Here is a 21,648-nt window from a genome sequence, read left to right as displayed (position 1 = left end):
TGTTCATTCCTTCAACTCCTGCTCTTTTGCTCTTTTTCAACTTTCCTCTCCGACGTTCTTCTCATTCTCATCTGATTTCTGTCATGTTTTTGTTTCTATGCTGGACCTTCTTCCTGTCCTCATACGTCCCTTTCTTTCCATCCCTCTGCTTGGTGCATGCTATTCTCCTCTCCTCCTCTGTTCTCATTCATCGCTCCATCACTCCTTCAGACCTCTCCTCTCTCCTGTCATTGTCCGTCCTCTCTCCGTTTCTCTGACCCCTTCCTTGAACCTCTTATAATCTCCTCTTCTGGTTTTTATCCCCGTCATGCCGTCTTGTTCCCCTCATCCTCTTTTTTTTTTCCTGAAACTCCAATCATCTCATTTCAGCTTTCCTCTCCTCTTCCCCTCCAGTCTTCATTGTCCCTTCGTTCCTCAGCCTTCTCTCTTTCTCTTCACATCCTCCCACTCTTTCTCCTCTCATCTCTCAATTCATTCGCCGTCTTCCACCTCCTCCTTCTTTCCCAGCCCCTTTTTCCCTCCACTCTCAAATCCCTCTTGCCTGCTTCTTCTCCTTCAAAGATCTAGCGCTCGCTCCCTCTCCTCTTAACGGATCCCTCACTCTTTCCTTTCATCTCTCCTCCTGTTAGTCTCTCCTCCTCCTCCTCCTCCTCCTCCTCTCGGTTCCAGCAGTAGAGATTCGGTGAACAGCGGAGGCAGCAGCAGCAGCAGTGTCACTCCACTCGGCAACAACTTGCACCAAAGTGAGGACCTGTCCTCTCATCTCTTTTTCTTTTTTCTTTTTTAAAAAAAATCACATCTTTATTTGATTTTGCATCTTCTCGTTCAGCCTTTTTTCATCATTTCTCCTCCACTTGTCCTGCTGTGTTGATCTCCCTCGGAGCGCAGCAGCATGAGGGCACCATGCATCCCAAATAGGGTTCCTGTCCTGGCTCCAAATAGAGCATGTAGCCATACGCTTGGCTTTTTTCTGCCTCCTTTTTGCTTCTCGTTGGAAATATCTGGGCCAGTCTCATGTCTGCAGCACTTTATGTCATTCTCCGGGCTCCAACTTGCATGGATGTGATAGTTTTTTTTTTTTTTTTTTTTTAAAGGTATGAATGCAGGGCATGTTTAAATCATTGACAGATTGCTGCTCGACCTGATGATCGGCATCGAGCAGCTCGTATTGACGTATTGACAGAGGCTGTTGTGCAGCGAAGAGCGTGATGTTCATCCTGCGATGAAGAGCACATTTTGAAGTCAAACATCTAAAAGCTGCAGGACGAAACTGGAGACACGTTTTTGCATTTTTAGAATTTATTCCTTCAGTCATCTTCCCTTTTCCTGCATCAAGTGAACTGGAGGTTGAACGTAAGAGGATTGCGACGCCAGGATGGACTTCTCGGACGATTCCACGGCTGTCGGGGCCACATTCACGTCCACTTTACCACCGAACTCATCTGCGGACGGCGTCAACCAGACGTCGTCTTCGCTGGCCAAATCCCCTCCCCTCCCCCCCCACTCGCAGGCGGCCTCGTTGTGCATCGTGCTGGTGGTGGCGGTCATCATCCTGGGAACTGTGGTGGGAAACGTGCTGGTCGTGGTGGCCGTGTTCACCAGCCGGGCCCTGAGGGCGCCTCAGAACCTCTTCCTGGTGTCGCTTGCCTCGGCCGACATCCTGGTGGCTACGCTGGTCATCCCCTTCTCCCTGGCCAATGAGGTGAGGACTCACAGATTGCTCTCTCAACAACATCCCACCTTTCTTAAAGACTCACAGTGGTTTACAAAAGTGTTAACGGCCTTTGAAATCGGGCACAATTCATCACTGACACAAAAAACACTTCGCTTTGTTTCATTTAGATGTTAGGAGGTCGTTTCCTGCTTTTAGCTCCTCGCGTCTCCACATCAGCTCTGACCATTTTCCTGGTCCCCACTGGAGAAAAGCATCCCCACAGCATGATGCTGCCACCGACATGTGTCCACTTTGAGAATGGTCCCTTCAGCACAATGAGCGGCATTAGTTTTCCGTCGCACAGGACGCTGCATGCAGATCGAGTTTTTGTCTCCTCTTCAAATGTTTGCCGTGTCTCCAACGTGTTTGAGAGCAAACTGGAAACAGGACTTCCTGTCGCTTTGCTCTAAAAACAGCTTTCTTCCTGACGTTGTTCCGTAAAAGGTGCTCTTGACTGTTATCCAATCAACAGATTCACCCACCTGAGCCGACAATCTCTGCAGCTTCTCCATAGTTCCTCCTAGCGTCAGGCTATTGTTCTCTGATAGTTACGTTTATACCGAGCGTAATTTATTCACAGGTGGAGTAAATAAGGGACTCTGGAGGCGGTTTTGGCGTAAAATGACATAAGCACTAATGTATGCCACACATTTCAGATTTATATTTGGTAAAATAATCCTTTCCTGTGTGTTGGTCTGTCACATGGACCTCAATAAAAAAACAAAAAAACGTAAAGTTGTAATGGGAAAAAACGTGAGTTCAAGGGCATGAACACTTTTTAAGGCACTATAATCAGAGGTAGAAAGAAAAAGATAGACAATATTAGCAAAACCAGCTTCCAGCTCTACAATCGAACATCCTGCAAACTTTTACTTGGTGGAGCAAATTAAAACATTTCCATCCAAACAGCAAAAAACAAAACAAAAAAAACGGCATCTTTGCGAGTTTTAGTTCCTTTACAGCAGGGTTGTCCTGGGTCCAGTCCTGGGGAGCGACTTTCCTGCAGCTCTTAGATGCATCCCTGCCCTGATATCCCTGCAGAGGTCTGGTAACAACACAATCATTTGATTCAGGCGCGTTGGAGAGTGGACGCATCTAAAAGCAGCAGGGTTATCTCTGCAGGGCTGGACCTGGGTACCGCTGCTTCATGGGAACTAACAGCTGGCTGTCCTGAATGCACACTTTTAACCAAGGATACTGGAGTCTTAGATATCTCATCAAACATCCGCTGACTCTTCACTACCGTTTGGAAAACAAAACGCGGGTACGGTCGCGTGAAAGACGTCTGGTGGACAAGCAACAGCGGATTTTCCTCATTATATGTCTTTTAAAAACAAAATCACCGTAAAACTAAAATTATTTATGTGCTGTCAGAGTTCTGGATAATTTCTTGTATTGCTATTGTTTTTTTTTTTTTTTTGCTTTAATTTTAAGCTCATAATTGAGGAAAGGAAATAGTTTCAACCAGATCTGACGGCAGAACCGAAGCTGTAGAAATTATTCCAGTAACAGGTTCCGATGCTGCTTGGAGAACTCTGCATGTAATGAAACTGGGATCAGGAATTTCCCTTTGGTGCGAAAACGCTTCCCTGCCAGAAACAGTCGGGCATCCAGAGGGAGCGACCCGCTTTGAATGTGATTTGGCACGCATGCAGATGAGTGATGGGTATGCAGAGGTCTCATCCTGGGAGGAAAGCACCAGGACGGCGTTATCAGGCAGTTACTGGAGCATCAGGTTGGATAACAGCGACACTACACAGTCTGACAGGCTGAATGGAGTTTGTGGCGGTTCTGGTTTAGTGAACTGTGCAGGACAACATTAGTTCTTATGGGGTCCAACGTTGGGCCACTGGGACTTCTGCACGCCACACAAGCTTGACCCGCACCACTCATGGCCTCTGGTATGAAATCACATCCAAACTGCTTCATCCCCTTTTGGTTGATATATTTTTAAGTGCAAAACAGATGATACAGGAAAGCAAATGCTCAAAAATATACAATGCAACTATAGATACTAAGCTGCACTTACACATGCCTTGGCTACTTCAAAATGCTGCTGTACTATCATGCATACTGCATATTATTTTATGGTGTTCTATTCTTTCACTGTTAGCTTGAATATTTTATCTTTTTTTACCTGACTGTGCCATATTATGAATATTTGTGCAATATTCGCTCTGGCTTTTATTTTTGGCATTTCTGTTAAAGCTCACACTCTGCCGCTTTAGAACTAACTTTAGATTTGATAAAAAAAAAATGTCACTACTATAAACTGCGTGTAACTCTGTGTCTTTGCCACTATCACGCCCAAATTTTCCCATTGTGGGCCAATAAAGGATTTCTTATCTGGTCTTAAATGTAAGGACCTGTTCAGAACTGGCATTAACGAGAATCCAGGCTGGTTCAAAAACATGTACAGATTAAAAAATTAGAATATCGAAAACATCTAATATTTTTTTGTCACTCATGTCACAAAGTGAAACCTTTATATAGATTAGTCAGAGTGAAATATTTCAAACTGTTATTTCTTGTAATTCTTATTATTATGGCTGACAGAGAATGAAAACCCAATGTTCAATGCCTCAGAAAATAAGAACATCATAAAAAAGTGTAAACATTGAAAACTGATGGTGTTACTCACTGATCAGTTGTTTAACTCCTGCAGAGGTTTCTTGAGCCTCTTGGCTCACGGGCCAAATCCGGACCGTTAAGGCAATTTATCGGACCGTGAAGAGCCAAAACAAAGCATATCATGTCATAAAGCAGAGGCATATGACCTTTAAAAGTGGATAAAACTGTGCCTCCTGTAGTGAATGTTCGTTTTTTTTTTATAACTGTGTAGTAACAGCGTCCTGCCCCTAGATGTCAATTTGCACACAACACATTAAAACAACCCAGAAATGCCCAAAAAGAGAAGAAGTGATGCAGAATGATGAGTTTAAAATGTAACTCACCCCAATATCAACTTTTGTTTTCAAGATAAAATGCTTAGATTGGGCCTAAGGGTGCTAATTTTATGTTACTGTGAATTCTTATTTAAATTTATGTGAACTGGAATGAAATTATGAAATCAAAAGTATCATCAATACAGGTGCAACCGGCCCTTTTAATGACTCGATGATGCCAAAGCGGCCCGATATAGAAATAAGTTTGACATCCAGCCCTAATGGGTCTCAGTATGGATCAGTAGGCGACTCCATCAGGGGGATCTCTGCTGACTGGACACATGTTCAGAAGACATGAGTCCAGTCAGGGGGAGCTGGTCGTTCACAGAGTGTATATCCGTAGAAAGTTAAGTGGAAGGAAAAAGTGTGGCAGGAAAATGTGAACCAGCAACGGGGAGAATCTCCTCCTCCGTACGGGATGCTTATCCCAGAGGAAACATTCATTTATACACTTGCATCAATAAACTGTAAATCTTTCTCTGTTGCCTGTAGTTGTTGCCTATATGAGGATTCAGACACCGATGTGATTTATATAGAGAGATTAAATGTGTGTTTACTTAACCATTATATAATGCAGTGACAGACTGCTGGAAACAGAGAATCAAGTAACTCATCCAATGGCCATAAATGAAAGCAAAAATGCAAAAATCTTGCTGAAACAGTCACACTTGATAATTTAGAATATTATCAAAAAGTAAATTTGTTTCAGCAACCCAGTTAACTGAGGTAAAAACATTATATAGATTAATTTCTCACAGACTGACATTTTAAAGCCCCTATTTCTTTTAATAACAATGATTTTGTTTTTGCTTACATGTAATGAAAAGACGGCATTTAAGATTAGACTATGAAATCAAACCAATATACAATAAATTTTTAATACAGAAATGTGGGCTTTATGAAAAGTATGTTTAATACTTGCTCATTTTCAAAACGTATGTTTAATCTGACAAATGAGCCTAATTGTAACTCACATTCTCCTTGATTGAAGATGACTGTAAATAGACATTGTTTAAATTATCGGCAAAACCTTTTAAGAGATTAACCTGGGTTTGGAAACGTTTACTGACAAAAAAATTTTTTTTATTAATACAAATTCATCCATCCAAGTGTCTGATAGATAAATGCAGCTATAGGCAATACAATATAATTAGATGAAGCTATAAAACATGAATTATGAAACAATAGAATGAAGATCTATTTAAGTGAAAAATTAGATTAGCTTTGAGCATTGATTTGAAATGATCTGCGGTTTCTGCTGGAATCAGGTGCAGGAACGTTTACATGATGCATGAGGTTCTGCTGCTGGAGAGGCTCCAGGGGCCACATGCATGGGACTGTAGATCAATGAGCGCATTTCCATCCACCGACTACCAGAACAGATTTAAGTCTGGGGCGTCCAAACGAGGCACGTTTTGATGAATAAAACATGACGCCGTGTATACGAGGCTCCCTGAAGTTCCTGGAGAGATTAAAAAGTACCCCCCCCCCCCCCCACCCACCCACCCCATCCTCACCCGTGTACGAAATCAACGTCTCCCTCGAGTTTTTGTTGAGGCACAAAACATTAAGGCGTCACTTTGCACAGATTTAACACATGCTAATTATTTTTTATTGCTTTTGCATTATAGATACAGTCCATATTTAAGGATTTACTTTTATGAAAACACAGAAAAATAGCAATAATTATGTTTCTTTTTAAGACGGCGAGCTCCACAGTAGCCCCACTTCTTTGCGTTGGAAGGTTGCTGGTTCATTTCCTCACTAAGGCTTTTCTGTGTGTAGTTTTTTTCTTTTGACTGCTTTCCACACACTTGTTACATTATTCACAACCCCAAATTGCCCCAGGGTCCTATAGTGTACCAAGGTTGTCTTATTTGTCTTTGTTGACCTTTTGATGAACCGGCAACCTGATGACCTGTCACCCACTGACTGCTGGGATACATTTGGCAACCCCAATCTCCTACAATAATGGCTCTTTGGGGCTTGAAAAGTTCATCTATTTTCATAAGTAGACAGTTTTAATAGCCAGCAAGGAATTTGACTCTGGTTCTGCTTTGCTCCCAATTAAGACATTTTAGTGGAAATATACAAAAAAAAATAGCTAAATAGAAACATTTTTCTGATAAATATGTATATGAAGGTAAAAGTCTAAACAGTTTGTGTGCAGGATGTGTGGAGTCTGCAGAGAAGTTACATCTGGATAGTCATAAGGAATGATTCAGGTGAAACTTTTTCAGTTTATTTAAAAAAATACTTTTCTAATTCTAAAGGGAAATGAAATACTGGTGTAACTCGCGTTATGGGTTCCTTTGAAGAGTTGTAGAGATGCTGATGGCTGCAGGCAGGACGGATCTCCTGTTGCGGTCTTTCTAACAGCAGATCTAATGAAGAGGATGCTCATGGTTTTCCATAATGTTTTTTATGAAGAATCCTTCTGTGCAAAGTCATCTCCAGAGGTTCTAGAAGGGTCCCCAGAACAGAGCCGGCCTTCTTTATCAGCTTGTTGAGCTTTTAAATCAGTTGCTCTGATGCTGCTACCCCAACAGATGATGGTAGGAGGAGATCAGACTCTCCACAACAGAATTAAAGAAGATCTGCAGCATCTTGCAGCAAAACCCTGAAGGACCTAAGCTTCCTCAGGAAGTCCAGTCTCCTCTGTCCCTTCTTATAGACGGCTTCACAGTTGCGTCTCCAGCCCAGTTTGTTGTCCAGGTGAACACCGAGGTATTTATACTCCTCCACCACCTCCACTTCTTCTCTCAGGATGGTGATGGTGTTGGTCCAATTCCTGTTTCTCCTGAAATCTACAATCATCTCCTTTGTTTTAACCACATTCAGAATGAGATGATTGTCTCCACACCATGTCACAGCGGGGTCCACCAGCTCCCTGGACTCATGAACAAACCTTCACCAAGCACACCAGGGCCCTGCAGAGGTGGAATACTCAATGCTGATGAGGGATTCAGGCACTTTGGAGCAGGGGTGCATCCAAAAGTTGCAGGAAAGTAGCTCTGCAGAACTAGAGTTGGACACATCTAGTTTAGATCATCCTTAAAGCTAGAGCTGGCAATGTTTCCAGACATTTCCCTATCCATTACTGAGTAACTTGCTCTTCCGCTCTTCAGAGAGATTGCGTAAAAGAAATCTCTCAAATTCACTCTGGTCTTATTTCTTTCTACTGAGGCCTTCCTCTTCTTCTTATCAACATGAACGTGGTTCGCTTCTTGCTTCCATGTTTAGAGTCTACGGTGAGAGCAGTGGAGCTACAATGAATGGCTAACACCGAAGCTAACCGCTAACTTAGCTGCTAAGCTAACCGCTAACCTAGCTGCTAAGCTAACCACATAAACACACTGTTTCTAACACCTGACAGACCTTCTGAGCAGAAGATGCATCCAATTTTAAATCGATCCACTTCACAGCCATGAAATGTTGTAGACCTTTATAAATAATAATGAAAATTATACAGTTTTAATACGTCATAGACTCTTATAAAAGTATTCACAGGAATACCCCTGCTACTTGTAGATTTAACTGGAATTCATGTTGCTTGATGTTAAATTACTCTGTATCGCTTCATAGTGTCACATAATAGCTAAACCAAAATCACCAAGACCAGCCTTATTCTAGGCAGGACCCAGATTTGCCGGGCTAACGTCAGAGCGTAGAACGTTAGACCAGAGACGAAGCAGCGAAAGGTTTTAATGGGAAACCTTACAGAAAGAGAACATAGGAGACCTCGTCAAATATTCACTTCTTTCAAAATTGTTGTTCACCGATTGGTTATCTCTAGAAAAGGGTGATTTAATAACAGCCAAGAATCAAAAAAGGATCATCAGTTAAACAAAAGAAAGCTAAAATACACGTTAAGACACCGACCCCCTTGCTGCTAAGCTAACCACATAAACACACTGTTTCTAACACCTTACAGACCTTATGAGCAGAAGATGCATCCAATTTTAAACCTATCCACTTCACAGCCATGAAATGATGACCTTCAATCATAAATAATAATGAAAATTATACTGTTCGAATATGTCATAGACTCTTATAAAAGTATTCACAGGAATACCTCTGCTACTTGTAGATTTAACTGGAATTCATGTTGCTTGATCGTAAATTACTCTGTATCGCTTCATAGTGTCACATAATAGCTAAACCAAAATCACCAAGACCAGCCTTATTCTAGGCAGGACCCAGATTTGCCGGGCTAACGTCAGAGCGTAGAACGTTAGACCAGAGATGAAGCAGCGAAAGGTTTGAATGGGAAACCTTACAGAAAGAGAACATAGGAGACCTCGTCAAATATTCACTTCTTTCAAAATTGTTGTTCACCGATTGGTTATCTCTGGAAAAGGGTGATTTAATAACAGCCAAGAATCAAAAAAGGATCATCATTTAAACAAAAGTAGCTGGTCTCACCCTCTTTGGTTGAAAGTTCACTGATGTGCTTCTCGTAGCTTTTTATCAGTCTGAAGAAAGTTTCTCCCGACTCCTCTCCTTCAGCCATAAAATTTTTGCGGGTTCAGCCCGTTTCCGGTAACCCAACAGCATCTCACAAACATTTTACTCTTCATCTGCTCCCGGACATTTTACAGTTAAAAACATGTTTTAAAAGTAGTCAATGAAATTCAAATTGTCTTTTCCTGACACGACTGAGTTTCTGCATGTTCAGCTTGTCAGACTCCACATTGTCATACTGTGGCTTGATGGGTCGAATAGTCGTCTTGCACATAGGTTGTAGGTTGTGGGTTCAATTCCAGCTTCACCTTGTCACATGTTGATGTGCCCCTGGGCAAATCACAAAGATCCTCAGAGTCCTCATATCTTAACTTAGCTTCAGAGTGATTCAGATGCTGCTGAAAGCGAAGCCGAGTACACTGCAAAAATAGAACTAAAAATAAGTAACATCATCTTAAAATTAATGTATCTGTCCTTGATTTGAACAGGTAAATAAAATGATCTGTCAATGAAATAAGATTTTTGCACTTAAAATAGGAACACTTCATCTCCATCACCTTATTTCAAGTGCAAGATGTCTAATTATCTTATTTTAGGGGTCAAAATACTCATTCCATTGGCAGATAATATTATTTACCTGCTCAAATCAAGGACAAAAAACACAAATTTTAAGAACATTTTACTAATTTTTAGATCCGTTTTTGCAGTGTAAGGAGATGGCAGAAATTTTTACCTTAGTGATCAGGCATGGTTGAGCTAGTTGTAAGTAAGTAAGTAAAAGTTTTTTTATATACCACCGTTCACAGACACTGAGGGTCACAATTAGACAATAAGATAAAACAATAAAACATCACAGGAAAATAAAAACATCACTAAAACCATCACTACAGAGGTGGAGTTAAACATAATAGCCACAGAAGAACAGCAGACACACTGTTGTTGTTAAAAAGCTTTGCGAAAAAGTTACGCTGTAAGTTTGCTCTTAAAAGCATCCACAGAGTGAAGGGAACACAGAGAGAGCGGGAGATCATTCCAAGGCGTATGTTTGCCACACTGTATAATAGTCTTTATTTTTCTGTGACTTTTTCCAATTCTCCAATTCTTTTAAAATGATTGTTATACAAGTTTTTTCCTCCACTGTTTAGGTGGTGGATCAGCCAATCAGCTCTCTCTGTTTCCTCCATCTTCCTGCCTAAGTCCTCCTCACTACTCCCAACATCTTTTATCTTTAGGAGCTCTCTTAAGGCTTAAGATGCATTGTGAATAACTTTTATATTACTAATGTAAAATGCTAGAAATTTGTTTTAATTCAAAATCTTTTCCTAAAATTGCATCACTAAGAGCTGCTTTTAGTCCAGTTTCTCATTGTTCAAACTGCCATGTCCTCCGGTTCTCTGTCACGTCGGCTTTATGACCTGTTCTCCTTGTGCCACATCATTTTGTAAGTCTCCATTTTTGTTATTAATGAGCTCCCTGACACTTTAATGTCTGCCCTTGGGTCCGCCTCAAAACCTTCAGCCATGACACAGCGTTCACATAATCATAGAATTTAATTTAAATATATATTTAAAAAAAATAATAATTTGAAAAAAAAACATGATTGGTTGTGATTTGTTTTCTTTTTAAGAATTGAGCGCTTCATTGTTTGTTTAGCCTTTCAAACAGGCAAGTAACAGGAAGCAGAACGGCAACAACATTCTGTGATAGAAAAGAGCTTTTTACAAAGGTAAAAATTTCTTTTCTGACACAGATTGCAGTTACTGTCTCCCTACTGTTACTTGATCGACTGTTTTTTACATGATGCGAACATTGGAATCTGAAGTCAAATTCCTTGTATGTACCCTCAAACTTGGCAGATTAAGTTGATTGATATTGACTATCGTGCTGTGTTTAAATGTTTAAAACTCATAGCAGGGTGTGTGTATATGTATATATATATATATATATATATATATATATATATATATATATATATATATATATATATATATATATATATAAAATCTCTGGACAAGGTTTATCCTAAAAGAGTTCAGACGGCCGGACTTTTCGCCACAAATCCCACCCGCCCGGGAAATGCACAGTTTTTTCCCACTTGCATTATTTATTCGATTCAGAAATGTTAAAACAAAAACGAATAAACGTTCATCTGCTGATGTCTGTTTGCACACTTCAGTTTCTCTGACACGTCTGTTTAGACATCCTTGCAAGCTGTACAGTTCTGCAACTTGAAGATCTAAATCTGTTGTATAATATATTACTACGTGCACGCATGAATGTCTGAGTGCGATACACTCATGCAACTGCACAGTGATCTAAATCATCTGTAAAGGGACTGCTATCTGTCTTTTTGCCTCAAAAATTAGTTGTTATTGTACGTTAAGGACTATTTTCACGTTTTAAGTTTAATATGAAGTGTTGTTGGTCAGTGCAATCAACTGATTTCATGTGGAAAAAAACTGTTGTCTTGTGTCAGCATGTTATGTGAAATCTGTGTCGGTGTCCCACTAAAATTAGATTTTGGTAACAAATAATGACAAAGATGCTGGATTTGTGGTATATATGCATTTATTGCATCATATTGCCCATGTTTAGCCCTCTTTCTTCCCTCTATGAGTCGTTGACGAGCTCCTGGATTAATATTGGTCGGCCGATCAATCCTGTGAACATTTCCCACTCTTCCATGTTTCTCTGTTTGTGGATAATGGTTCTCACTGTGGTTCTGTGGAGTCTTAAAGCGTCATAAATCTCTTTGTAACTTTTTACAGAGTAATGTCAATGAGTTTGTTTCTTATTTATTTTTTATCCCTTTTGATCTGGGCATGACGAGTTGCTGTTTGACATCCTTTAACCGACATCATGCTGTCAAACAGGTTCTGTTTCTGTAATTTCTTGATTCTCCAGACCTGGTCGTAATTACATTTTTGTATACTATGGTTATTTGTCTGCTTTTAAAATATCTTTGAGGATCTGAAACTCAGTACTAAATACAGCAATGTTGCCCTCAGGCCAAACTGGGCAACATAAATATTGTTCAGAAAGCATTTTGTCAACTGGATCAGAACATTTTTTTTTTGCTTTTGAACAGGAACAAGTCCTACAGAGTTGAGATAAATCATCGTTTTTTTTTTTTTTTTTTCATGCCAACAGCTACTATGTCTCCCTGTCCTCTTAGGGATGCTTTTTGCCCACTACAGTCACGTTCTTGAGCATTTCTTGTTAAATTCTGACTTCATCACATTGTAAAAAAACAAGCATGAATGGTGTAAATATGTGTGCTTACAGATTTTAAAGTCCATAATGAGATGGAGGATTACCGTGCATCACCACAGCTGGGGTTCAGGTTTGACACTGAGACAAATCGAAGTAAAAATGCAGACAATTATTACGCATCCTGGGTTTCCAGGGCTGATTTAACCTGCTAAGCCCTGCAACTCAGACACGGTGAAAAACGTTCATATTTCTAACATACTTGAAGATGTCTCTGTGCCCTTTTTCTCCGACGTGGAGCCGGTGACGTCCGCCGCCCCCTCTCACCCCATCAGTAACAGCCGGCTGCTTTTCACCGGCCGGTAATACTTGCAATCGATCGGAGGCTTACACTCATTCTCACATGTCTCGGTTGTTTTTCCTCGTCTCTCCAGGGAGCAATTAATACATTGTTTTTCTTCTTTCGTGCTACTGCCAGCTTTGTTGTCCGGATCCTTCTTGGTTGTTGTTTTTTTCATCTGGTTTCTTAATCATCTCATAATGAACTGCTTCCCAGTTGATGGACTGATGGAATTATAATGAGGGGACTGGTTGTATGAAGAGCGCTGACAAACTAAAGACAAGCAGAGGGGGGGAAAAAAGCAGCAAACTTTCCAACCCGAAGATATTTAATGTGAGTCTAATTTGGTGGAAAAATCTTACTTTGCTTGAATATTTTGAACAAAACACCCAAGAAAAGAAGTTTATTAAACTATGTTTTCAACGTTTTGAATACAGCCTAGTTTCTACTGCAAACACCATACAATATATCTACAGGCACACCCTAAATTCACAGTAATGCCTGCATCACTTTCTAACTAAATTATTTAAATTCTTATTGGTTTTGTCTTTATTATGTCTCTAAATCGACGGCCTGCAGTAACTTAGACTCAGTCGCCCTCTTAAATATTAATTTGAGTGGAACAGCTTTAACCAACGGGGTTTTCAGGTTCAAGCGGACATTTTGATCTTTTTTGAGTTCCCTGGAAAGTATGGCTGGAGTTTGGAAGGCGTGAACGCAAACATTTCACACGCCTCAGCTTTATCCTGTTGGTGCCGGAACCCGTTTCCAAAGGATTCAGATGTTTTTTTTCCTTCTGCGATGATTGCAGATTTCTTCTGTTTTTGTTCTACTTAACTGTTTCACATCATCAAACTAATTTCAATGTTATATAAAGCGGCTGAAAAAAAGCCGTTTTCTAAAAAAGGATTTTATTGATTAAGGAAAGGAACTAACAGGCGTGTTTAAGGTTCTACTGCAGTATCAGAACTGGATCTGAGTCCAGACTGTGGCTCGTTGGACCAATTATCCTGCTGCAGAACCAAACTATGGCTGGACTTTCTCCTGCAGGATGTTCTGCTAGCGGGCAAAAAGTCCTCATCCCATCAATTACGGCAACTGGTCCAAGCCCTGAAGCAGCGGCGCCGCCCCAAAGCACCATGGTACCGCCACCATGTGTAGCTCAACAGGATCCTCAGCGGAACGGTCAGGTTCTGAGGTTCTGTTAGCTTTAGGTAACTTTTTTGGTAAATGACGGGCCTTTGTATCCGTTTGAGTCAGCGGTGATCCTGGCCTTGCATCCACCCATGGAGGTCATGTTTGAACCGTGACCTCTGACCTTAACTGAGGCATGTGATGCCTGCACAGCTTCAGGTGTTGCTGTGGGTTCTTCTGGGACCTTTGTTTCAGTAATTTAGGGAAGCTTCATCCCAGCTTCTGCTGCATGTCTCCTCCAGGAGGCCTTTCCTCACTGATGGATGTCTGTGACTTTGTTTTTCCTGCTGTTTCTTAGACTTAGACAACTTTATTTGTCATTTTGTATGCACAGAGTGTGTACAGAACGAAATTTCGTTGCATACAGCTTTGTAAATTGCAGTAAAAGTAAGATTACAGTTTTAGGTGCAGCAGAGATTTAAAAGTAAACATAGATTTAAAATACACTATAAAAAACAATTGAAATGTAAACAATGCAGGAGAAGGTCACAGTATACAAACCATTGAATGTGCAGAATTGGGTTGTGCAAGGCCGTTTGTGCAAGGATGCAAGGATTCTGTAAGTTTTCTTGGGTGACGTGTTGCTTTTTGAGGTCGTTCAGCTGTTGGGCGAATGTTCCTTAATTCATACATTATATGTGCAGGTCAGGTAATTATCAGGCCTGAGTTTGGCTCGTTGAACTGAGCTCAGATTTAAAAAAAAAACAACGCTTTTTAATCACAGTTAATTCTTCATTCACTTCTCCCCATGGAGACAGGTTGGTTTGAGCCGCTTTTCTCCCCTGAAGGATTGAAATCATCATTTGAAAGCTGCTTTTTTTATTTAAATCTACTCAGGTTATTGTTACCAACATTTTAATGTGTTTGATGAGCTGACATATTTAAGTGGCACCAAAAAGCAAAAAACCGTTTGAATATAATTGAATCTCAACAAACTTTTTTTTTAATTTATAAATTATGTTAATAAATATGTCTTCAGACGGTCGTACAGCAACAGATTTGTTGCTGTTCCATGAGCTACACCAGCATTTATATCCCTTTGAGATTAATAAAAAAGTATTTTTGAATTGAATTATCATAATCCAATCTTAATCGAAGGGAAAAGTTTGCACTGTTATCTGAAATCCCTTGTCTTTGGTTGTAGGACTACACTTCAGTTCAACATGAACTCCTTAATTAGTTGTCAGATGAAAGGCTGGTATTCTCTGGCTTTATCTGCTATTGATTCGGTTTATTTCACTGCGAAAAGACTCTGCTATACGCTGCGGAGGAGTCGATGAGATGTTGTTTAAATTCTTTTCGGGTGTTTTCAGCACAGAGGGAAGTTTTTCTACACAAATGTGCAGCCAGTGAGGAATTATTCAGATGACCACTGAATCTTTATGCTGTGGTGGGATAAAGTGGCAAAAATGCATTTTTTTTAAATGAAATTGACGACGATAACACAACTTAAAACATGTATTCTTTATAATTCAAATAAAAAGGTAGCGAAATGAATACGTGGAAACCCATAAAGACTTAAGAAGGTACCTTAATGTAGGTTAATGTTAGGCACCTTTTGATATAAATGAATTCTTCAGTCCTGTTGAGTTCACATCAGCTGAAGCTAATTTAATCAAGGTGAAATAAAGACCAGCTGTCTTTAAGATAAGATAAGATAAGATAAGACAGGCTTTATTGATCTCACATTGGATAAATTCACATGTCACATCGGCTCAGTAATCAGAAGAAGAAGGTGCCAAGTAGGACAAGGTGCATCAGGTATATACAGTGTGTCCTCGTTTATACAGTGGATCAAAAAGAAGTAGATAAGAAAATAAAAATACAAAATAGAAATAAGGCAGAGGATGTCTCATGTACATTGATGGTGACTTATATACATGTGTATTGACATATATTCAGGTGTAATAGCAGCAGAAGTCACTTCTTTCAGGATTATTGCACAGTGTATTAAATAGAATTACACTTTAGTTATTGCATGTTGGTTATTATGGTTACAGTTATAGTTACTTTTGTGGTTACAGTTATAATTACAGTTGTAGTTACAGTTATTTTGCAGCATTGTATAGTCTTATAGCAGCAGGAATGAATGACCTGTGGTAGCGCTCCTTTTTACAGACAGGATGTCTAAGTCTGTCACTAAAGGAGCTGCTCAGCTCCTCTACAGTCTGGTGCAGGCGGTGGAAGGTGTTGTCCATGATGGATGTGAGCTTGGACAACACTTTCTGCTGACGTCTGCTTATTTTCATCCCTCAGCTAAAATCGAGACTTTGCAGAGAGTTTGCAAAGGATCAAAATAATCTCATGGTACAAAGGTATCGGTGTTCTCCCTGTGCATGCATCGGTTTTCTCTGGGTACTCCGGCTTCCTCCTACCAGTGTTGTATAAAGTACTGAAAACTCGGAGTCAAGTAAAAGTATAAGTACTTCTCCAAAATATGACTTTGGTAAAAGTCCAAGTCACTGACTGAAATGTTACTTGAGTTAAAGTCTTGAGTTAAATAGATGTACTCAAGTAATGTAATAAAAAGTATAAGTAAAAAGTAAAACAAAGCAAATGCAGTTTGAATGACATTTCAAGTCAAATTCACTTGAAATAATATAAACAGCCAAGTGCAGGAGAAATTTAGACCAAGTTTAGACAGAAAATACAACCTTTTTGTAAGCTTTGTTTTCCTTCTTCAAGCAAGGTCAGTGCTAAGCAACCAACACACAACCAAGTGCAGGCAAAGGGGGTGTATACTAAGAACATGGTTAAGTGATAAACCAGGCTTAGTTAACCTGCAGGAAGTGATAAACCAGGATTAGTTAACCTACAGGAAGTGGTAAACCTGCTAATAGATACACCTGCAGGTTATCATTTAGTAAAGAAAATTAGGACTTTCTGCTATAGGATGCTTTACCTATACTACAAGGTTAATATAACCTGCTTTACCACTGAACCAGCTTCTTATACTGTTGGTGGTGATGAAAAAGCCCTGGCAAGTCTCAACTTTGTCACAGTCACTCAGTAGGTGGGGTCAAAACACTTGTTTCTCTCTCTCTCTTTTTGTAACGAGTAACTAAACAAAACATTGAAAATGTAATGGAGTAAAAGTATGCAATTAAGTTCAGAAATATAGTGAAGTAAAAGTAAAAGTTATCAAAAAATTTTGTACTCGGGAAAAGTATAAAGTACTCCAAAATATACTTAAGTACAGTAGTGAAGTATTTTTACTTCGTTACTATACAACACTGCCTCCTACAGTCCAAAAACATGACTGTTAGGGTTAGTTGGTCTCTCTAAATTGCCCTTAGGTGTGGGGTGTGCATGGTTGTGTGTCCTGAGTGTCTCTGTGTTGACCGGTGATAGGCCAGAGACCATCAGTGACGTCAGAAATTGTGTAAAGTTTGTCTAAATTTCAGACTGGAAACTCGAATCACACTCTAACGGCTCTCTTCTGCCTTTTGTAGATCATGGGGTACTGGTACTTTGGCTCCACCTGGTGCTCCTTTTACCTGGCCCTGGACGTCCTGTTCTGCACCTCCTCCATCGTCCACCTCTGTGCCATCAGCCTCGACCGCTACTGGTCCGTCACCAAAGCCGTCAGCTACAACCGCAAACGGACGCCCAAGCGGATCAAAGTGATGATCAGCATCGTGTGGCTCATATCCATCGTGATCTCCTCCCCGCCGCTCCTCATGACGCAGAAAGACGGCGACGGGGAGACGGAGGACGGGAGCGAGATGAGCAGGCAGGAGTGCCTCATCAACAACCAGACGTGGTACATCCTCTCCTCCTGCATGGTGTCCTTCTTCGCCCCTGGCGTCATCATGATCCTGGTCTACTGTAAGATCTACCGCGTCGCCAAGCAGCGAGCCTCCACCGTGTTCGTGGCGAAGAACGTGATGGAGAGGCAGCCGTCGCAGTCAGAGACCTGCTTCGTGGGCGGCAGCTGCCAGAGAAAGGGGAAATCCCAGTACGAGCTGGAGAGCCCCCAGCCTGGACTCCGACGCAGCTTATCAGTCGCCGACGGCAACAGCGGCAACCACAGGAGAGGAGAGCTGGACGACATCGACCTGGAGGAGAGGAACTCTGAACCCGTCGTCAAAGAGTCCTTTTCCTCGTCCCTTCGTTTCCCCCGGCGAGCTGGGAGAGCGAAAACAGACGAGGGAAAGGACGTCGACGGTGCAGCCAACAGACTCAGGCTGCCTCCTCCTCCTCCCTCCTGCGCCTCCATATCCTGGGCCTCGTCCGACCAGTGCTCCCAGAACTACCTGCTGCCGTCTCCGCTGCCCGTCCGCCACAGACAGATGTCGCTGTCCAAGAACAAGGTGGCGCAGATGAGGGAGAAGCGCTTCACCTTCGTCCTGGCGGTGGTGATGGGGGTCTTCGTGCTTTGCTGGTTCCCGTTCTTCTTCACGTACAGTCTGCACGCAATCTGCAGAGAGAACTGCACCATCCCAGAAACGCTCTTCGACCTGTTCTTCTGGATCGGATATTGCAACAGCTGCCTGAATCCCATCATCTACACGATTTTTAACCGGGACTTCCGCAGGGCCTTCAAGAAGATTCTGTTCCACACGCATAAAAAGACCTGAGAGGAGGAGCGTTTGAGCGTGGGCACTGTTTCAGCGCCGTTCTCCACTGTGCTGTCAAAACAACATTAAAGGGCTTGTCATACGGCTGCAGTCCCGCTTCTTCATTCCAGAATTCCCCCACAGATCAGGGAAGTCTGGAGTTTCAGTTCAGTAATACCAGCTCATCAGGTTATAGTGGGAACATCCTCTATCCATTACATTTAATTCCACTTTATTTATATAGCGCCAATTCACAACATGTCATCTCAAGGTTTTTTCCAAAGTCAGCTTCCATCAGATCCTCCAGGTTGGTGAGAAAGTTTCCTCTCTAAGGAAACCCAGCAGGTTGCATCAAGTCTCTCCAAGCAGCATTCACTCCTCCTGAAAGAGCGTAGAGCCACAGTGGACAGTCGTCTGCATTGTTGATGGCTTTGCAGCAATCCCTCATACTGAGCATGCATGAAGCGACAGTGGAGAGGAAAACTCCCCTTTAACAGGGAGGAGAACCTCCAGCAGAACCAGAACCAGGCTCGGTGTGAACGCTCATCTGCCTCCACCCACTGGGGCTTAGAGAAGACAGAGCAGAGACACAGAAAGCACAGAAGCACACATTGACCCAGGAGTACTTTCTATGTTAGATGGTAATAGAGGATGATCTGCCTCCCCTGATGATGTCACAGCTAACAGAACACGAGACCAGGTGTACCTTCTATGAAGAGAAAAATGACAGAGAACAAAAATTTAAAAGCTGAAATAACAAGCAATGCAAAATGGAGAGCAGTAGGAGAACTCAGCAGAGAGACAGAAATTGACCCTGATGTCCTCCAGCAGCCTAAGCCTATAGCAGCATAACTATAGAGGTAGCTCAGGGTAACATGAGCCACTCTGACTAGAAGCTTTGTCACAAAGGAAAGTTTTAAGATTAGTCTTAAAAGTAGACGGGGTGTCTGCCTCACGGACCAAAACTGGGAGTTGGTTCCACAGGAGAGGAGCCTGATAGCTAAAGGATCTGCCTCCCATTCTACTTTTAGAGACTCTAGGAACCACCAGCAGACCTGCAGTCTGAGAGCGAAGTGCTCTGTTAGGAACATACGGGGTAATCAGAGCTCTGATATATGATGGAGCTTGATTATTAAGGGCTTTATACGTTAGAAGAAGAATATTAAATTCTATTCTTGATTTAACAGGAAGCCAACGAAGGGAAGCTAAAATTGGAAATCCATCCATTTGTCCGCCCATTCCTACCTCTGTTTGTCCATTTATCCGTCCATCATTCACCTGGAAAAGTTTGTATATTTGCCATGAAAAATGTGTAGGAACTCTGTCCTTCAGCTTCTTCCTGATCTAACAAACAATCTCTTTTCTCTTCCATCAGAAGACGATTGAATCACTATCCTAACAAAGCACGGTGTCTGCTTTTTTGATGTAACAGCAATCCCACGTTACATCTTGAATTGTGCCGAACCGAATTGTGTCTGAATCTTAATTAGGCAAAAATTGCCGCAGGGCAGCAAACCTGGTACCCAGAGACCATCTGGAAGTCTGCAGCAAGCAGCCCGACTGGATCTGTTATCCATATATTGACATAAACCAGAGAAAAGCCATAGGGAGCTGAGATAAAACAACTACGCTCTGTATAAAATCACAAATTGTTCCTATAAACCAACTTTCTCAACCGAAAGTGATTAAACAAAAGCAGCAACTGGCCGTCAGAGGAGCGGGCACAACGAAAGTTTCAGGTTTTTCATGCTGAAACAACGTTCTGTTGACACCGCCAGCTTGAGGGCAAAAACATTAAAAATTCATGTGCAGCTAACAGAAGAGCTCGGCTCCTGCAAAAATGGAAGAGAGCGACAGCAAAAGAAAAACGGAGACAGAGCGAGAAAAAGACAAAAACTCCTTCAGAGCGTGACATCTGGGTAAATACAACCAAGCAGAGACGCGTACAACGGTGGATAATTATCTTTTGAAGCTCAGGATGAACAAAAAAAAACAAAAAAAAAAACAGGCCGTATGACTCAAAAGTTGCATCACTTCTGTTTCTGGAGAGCACTGGAGAGGTGGGAAAGCACGGCGGAGGGGTTAATCAATTCATGCAGATTGTGGAGCGGGTTGTGCAGAGCGAGATCAGGTAGTTCAGAGATGATAACCGAGGTTGGAGCTTCATATCTTTTCAAACCCACCGTAAGTGTCTGCAGCTGTGCCGAGAGCGATAAATCCCAAATATTTTCTCGTTACTATGCAACGCAAAGTTTTACAAACACATATCTCGCTGTCATTTAGGTGAACTTGTTCTGTAGTTCTCTGGATGCACTGAAGAGATTTTATAGTATATCCTTTAGGGTTTTACTTCCTGTTTTTCGCTCGTTTTTTTACATCAGTACCTGAACATTTCCAGAAGATCGGAGTCCGGCCCGATCTGCCCGGCCATCACAAAAATCACAGTAATATTTGACTTTAATGACTCTTTTAAACTGTTTAGTGCAGGGGTGTCATTTTGGTTTAGGGGCCGCATTCAGCTTAATCTGATCTCAAGAGGGCCACACGAGTAAACTCATTGCAAGATTAAATAGAACTAATAAATGTGGACTTGTTGTTGATTTTTATATTAAATGTATTTCACTTTTACACAATATATTATGAATAACCTCAGCGTTTTTAAGAAAAGTATGTGCAATTTCAATAATACTTTTACTCAGTTAAACATTTACTTGTGCATTATGCATAAGAACTGATCACAGTGATTGTACAATGTTGAAAAACATTTATTCACATTTTTTGGAACTTAAAAACACTGTCCTGCATGACAAAATACATTAAACAGATAAAAATTAAGAAATGATTTAAAATCAATTTTCCACATCTGAAGCTCATCGCTACCACCTGCTAATTAAAACACAGCGCCCCTCGTGGACAATATAGGAACTGCAGATTTCCTATTAAACGAAGTAAATGTTTTTTCAATAATTGTTTTATCATTCTCTTCCTTTTATCTCCTCTTTCTTTCTCCTTTTCTTTTTTTCTTCTTGTTCTTCCTTTCCTCTCCTACTTTCCCATTGTAGTGTCCATATCATTTGAGATATTCCCCGCATGAATCATAATAAAACTATTCACATTCATAAATCAAGCGGAGCACTATGGCAAAAGCAGTACTGCTCCACTTGTGAAAGTCAAATCTGATGAGCTTTTTTTTGGCATTAAGACAACAATTCTTGTTGCCAG

At 41.2% G+C, this 21,648-nt stretch overlaps 1 protein-coding gene across 1 annotated transcript; it reads left to right on the top strand.

The window, feature by feature from the left end:
• The first annotated feature begins 483 nt into the window (after positions 1–483).
• Positions 484–18,601, top strand: LOC105938836 (alpha-2Db adrenergic receptor). The gene is made up of 2 exons (XM_012880744.3): positions 484–1,702; positions 17,320–18,601. The coding sequence occupies exons 1-2, from the start codon at positions 1,376–1,378 to the stop codon at positions 18,445–18,447; spliced, it is 1,455 nt and encodes a 484-aa protein (XP_012736198.2). The 5' UTR covers positions 484–1,375; the 3' UTR covers positions 18,448–18,601.
• The last annotated feature ends 3,047 nt before the right edge of the window (positions 18,602–21,648 follow it).

Source organism: Fundulus heteroclitus, chromosome 4 (genome assembly GCF_011125445.2).
Source record: "Fundulus heteroclitus isolate FHET01 chromosome 4, MU-UCD_Fhet_4.1, whole genome shotgun sequence".
Classification (NCBI taxonomy): domain Eukaryota; kingdom Metazoa; phylum Chordata; class Actinopteri; order Cyprinodontiformes; family Fundulidae; genus Fundulus; species Fundulus heteroclitus.
The sequence above is the reverse complement of the archived record's forward strand: the minus strand, read 5'-3'. Positions and strand labels throughout refer to the sequence as shown.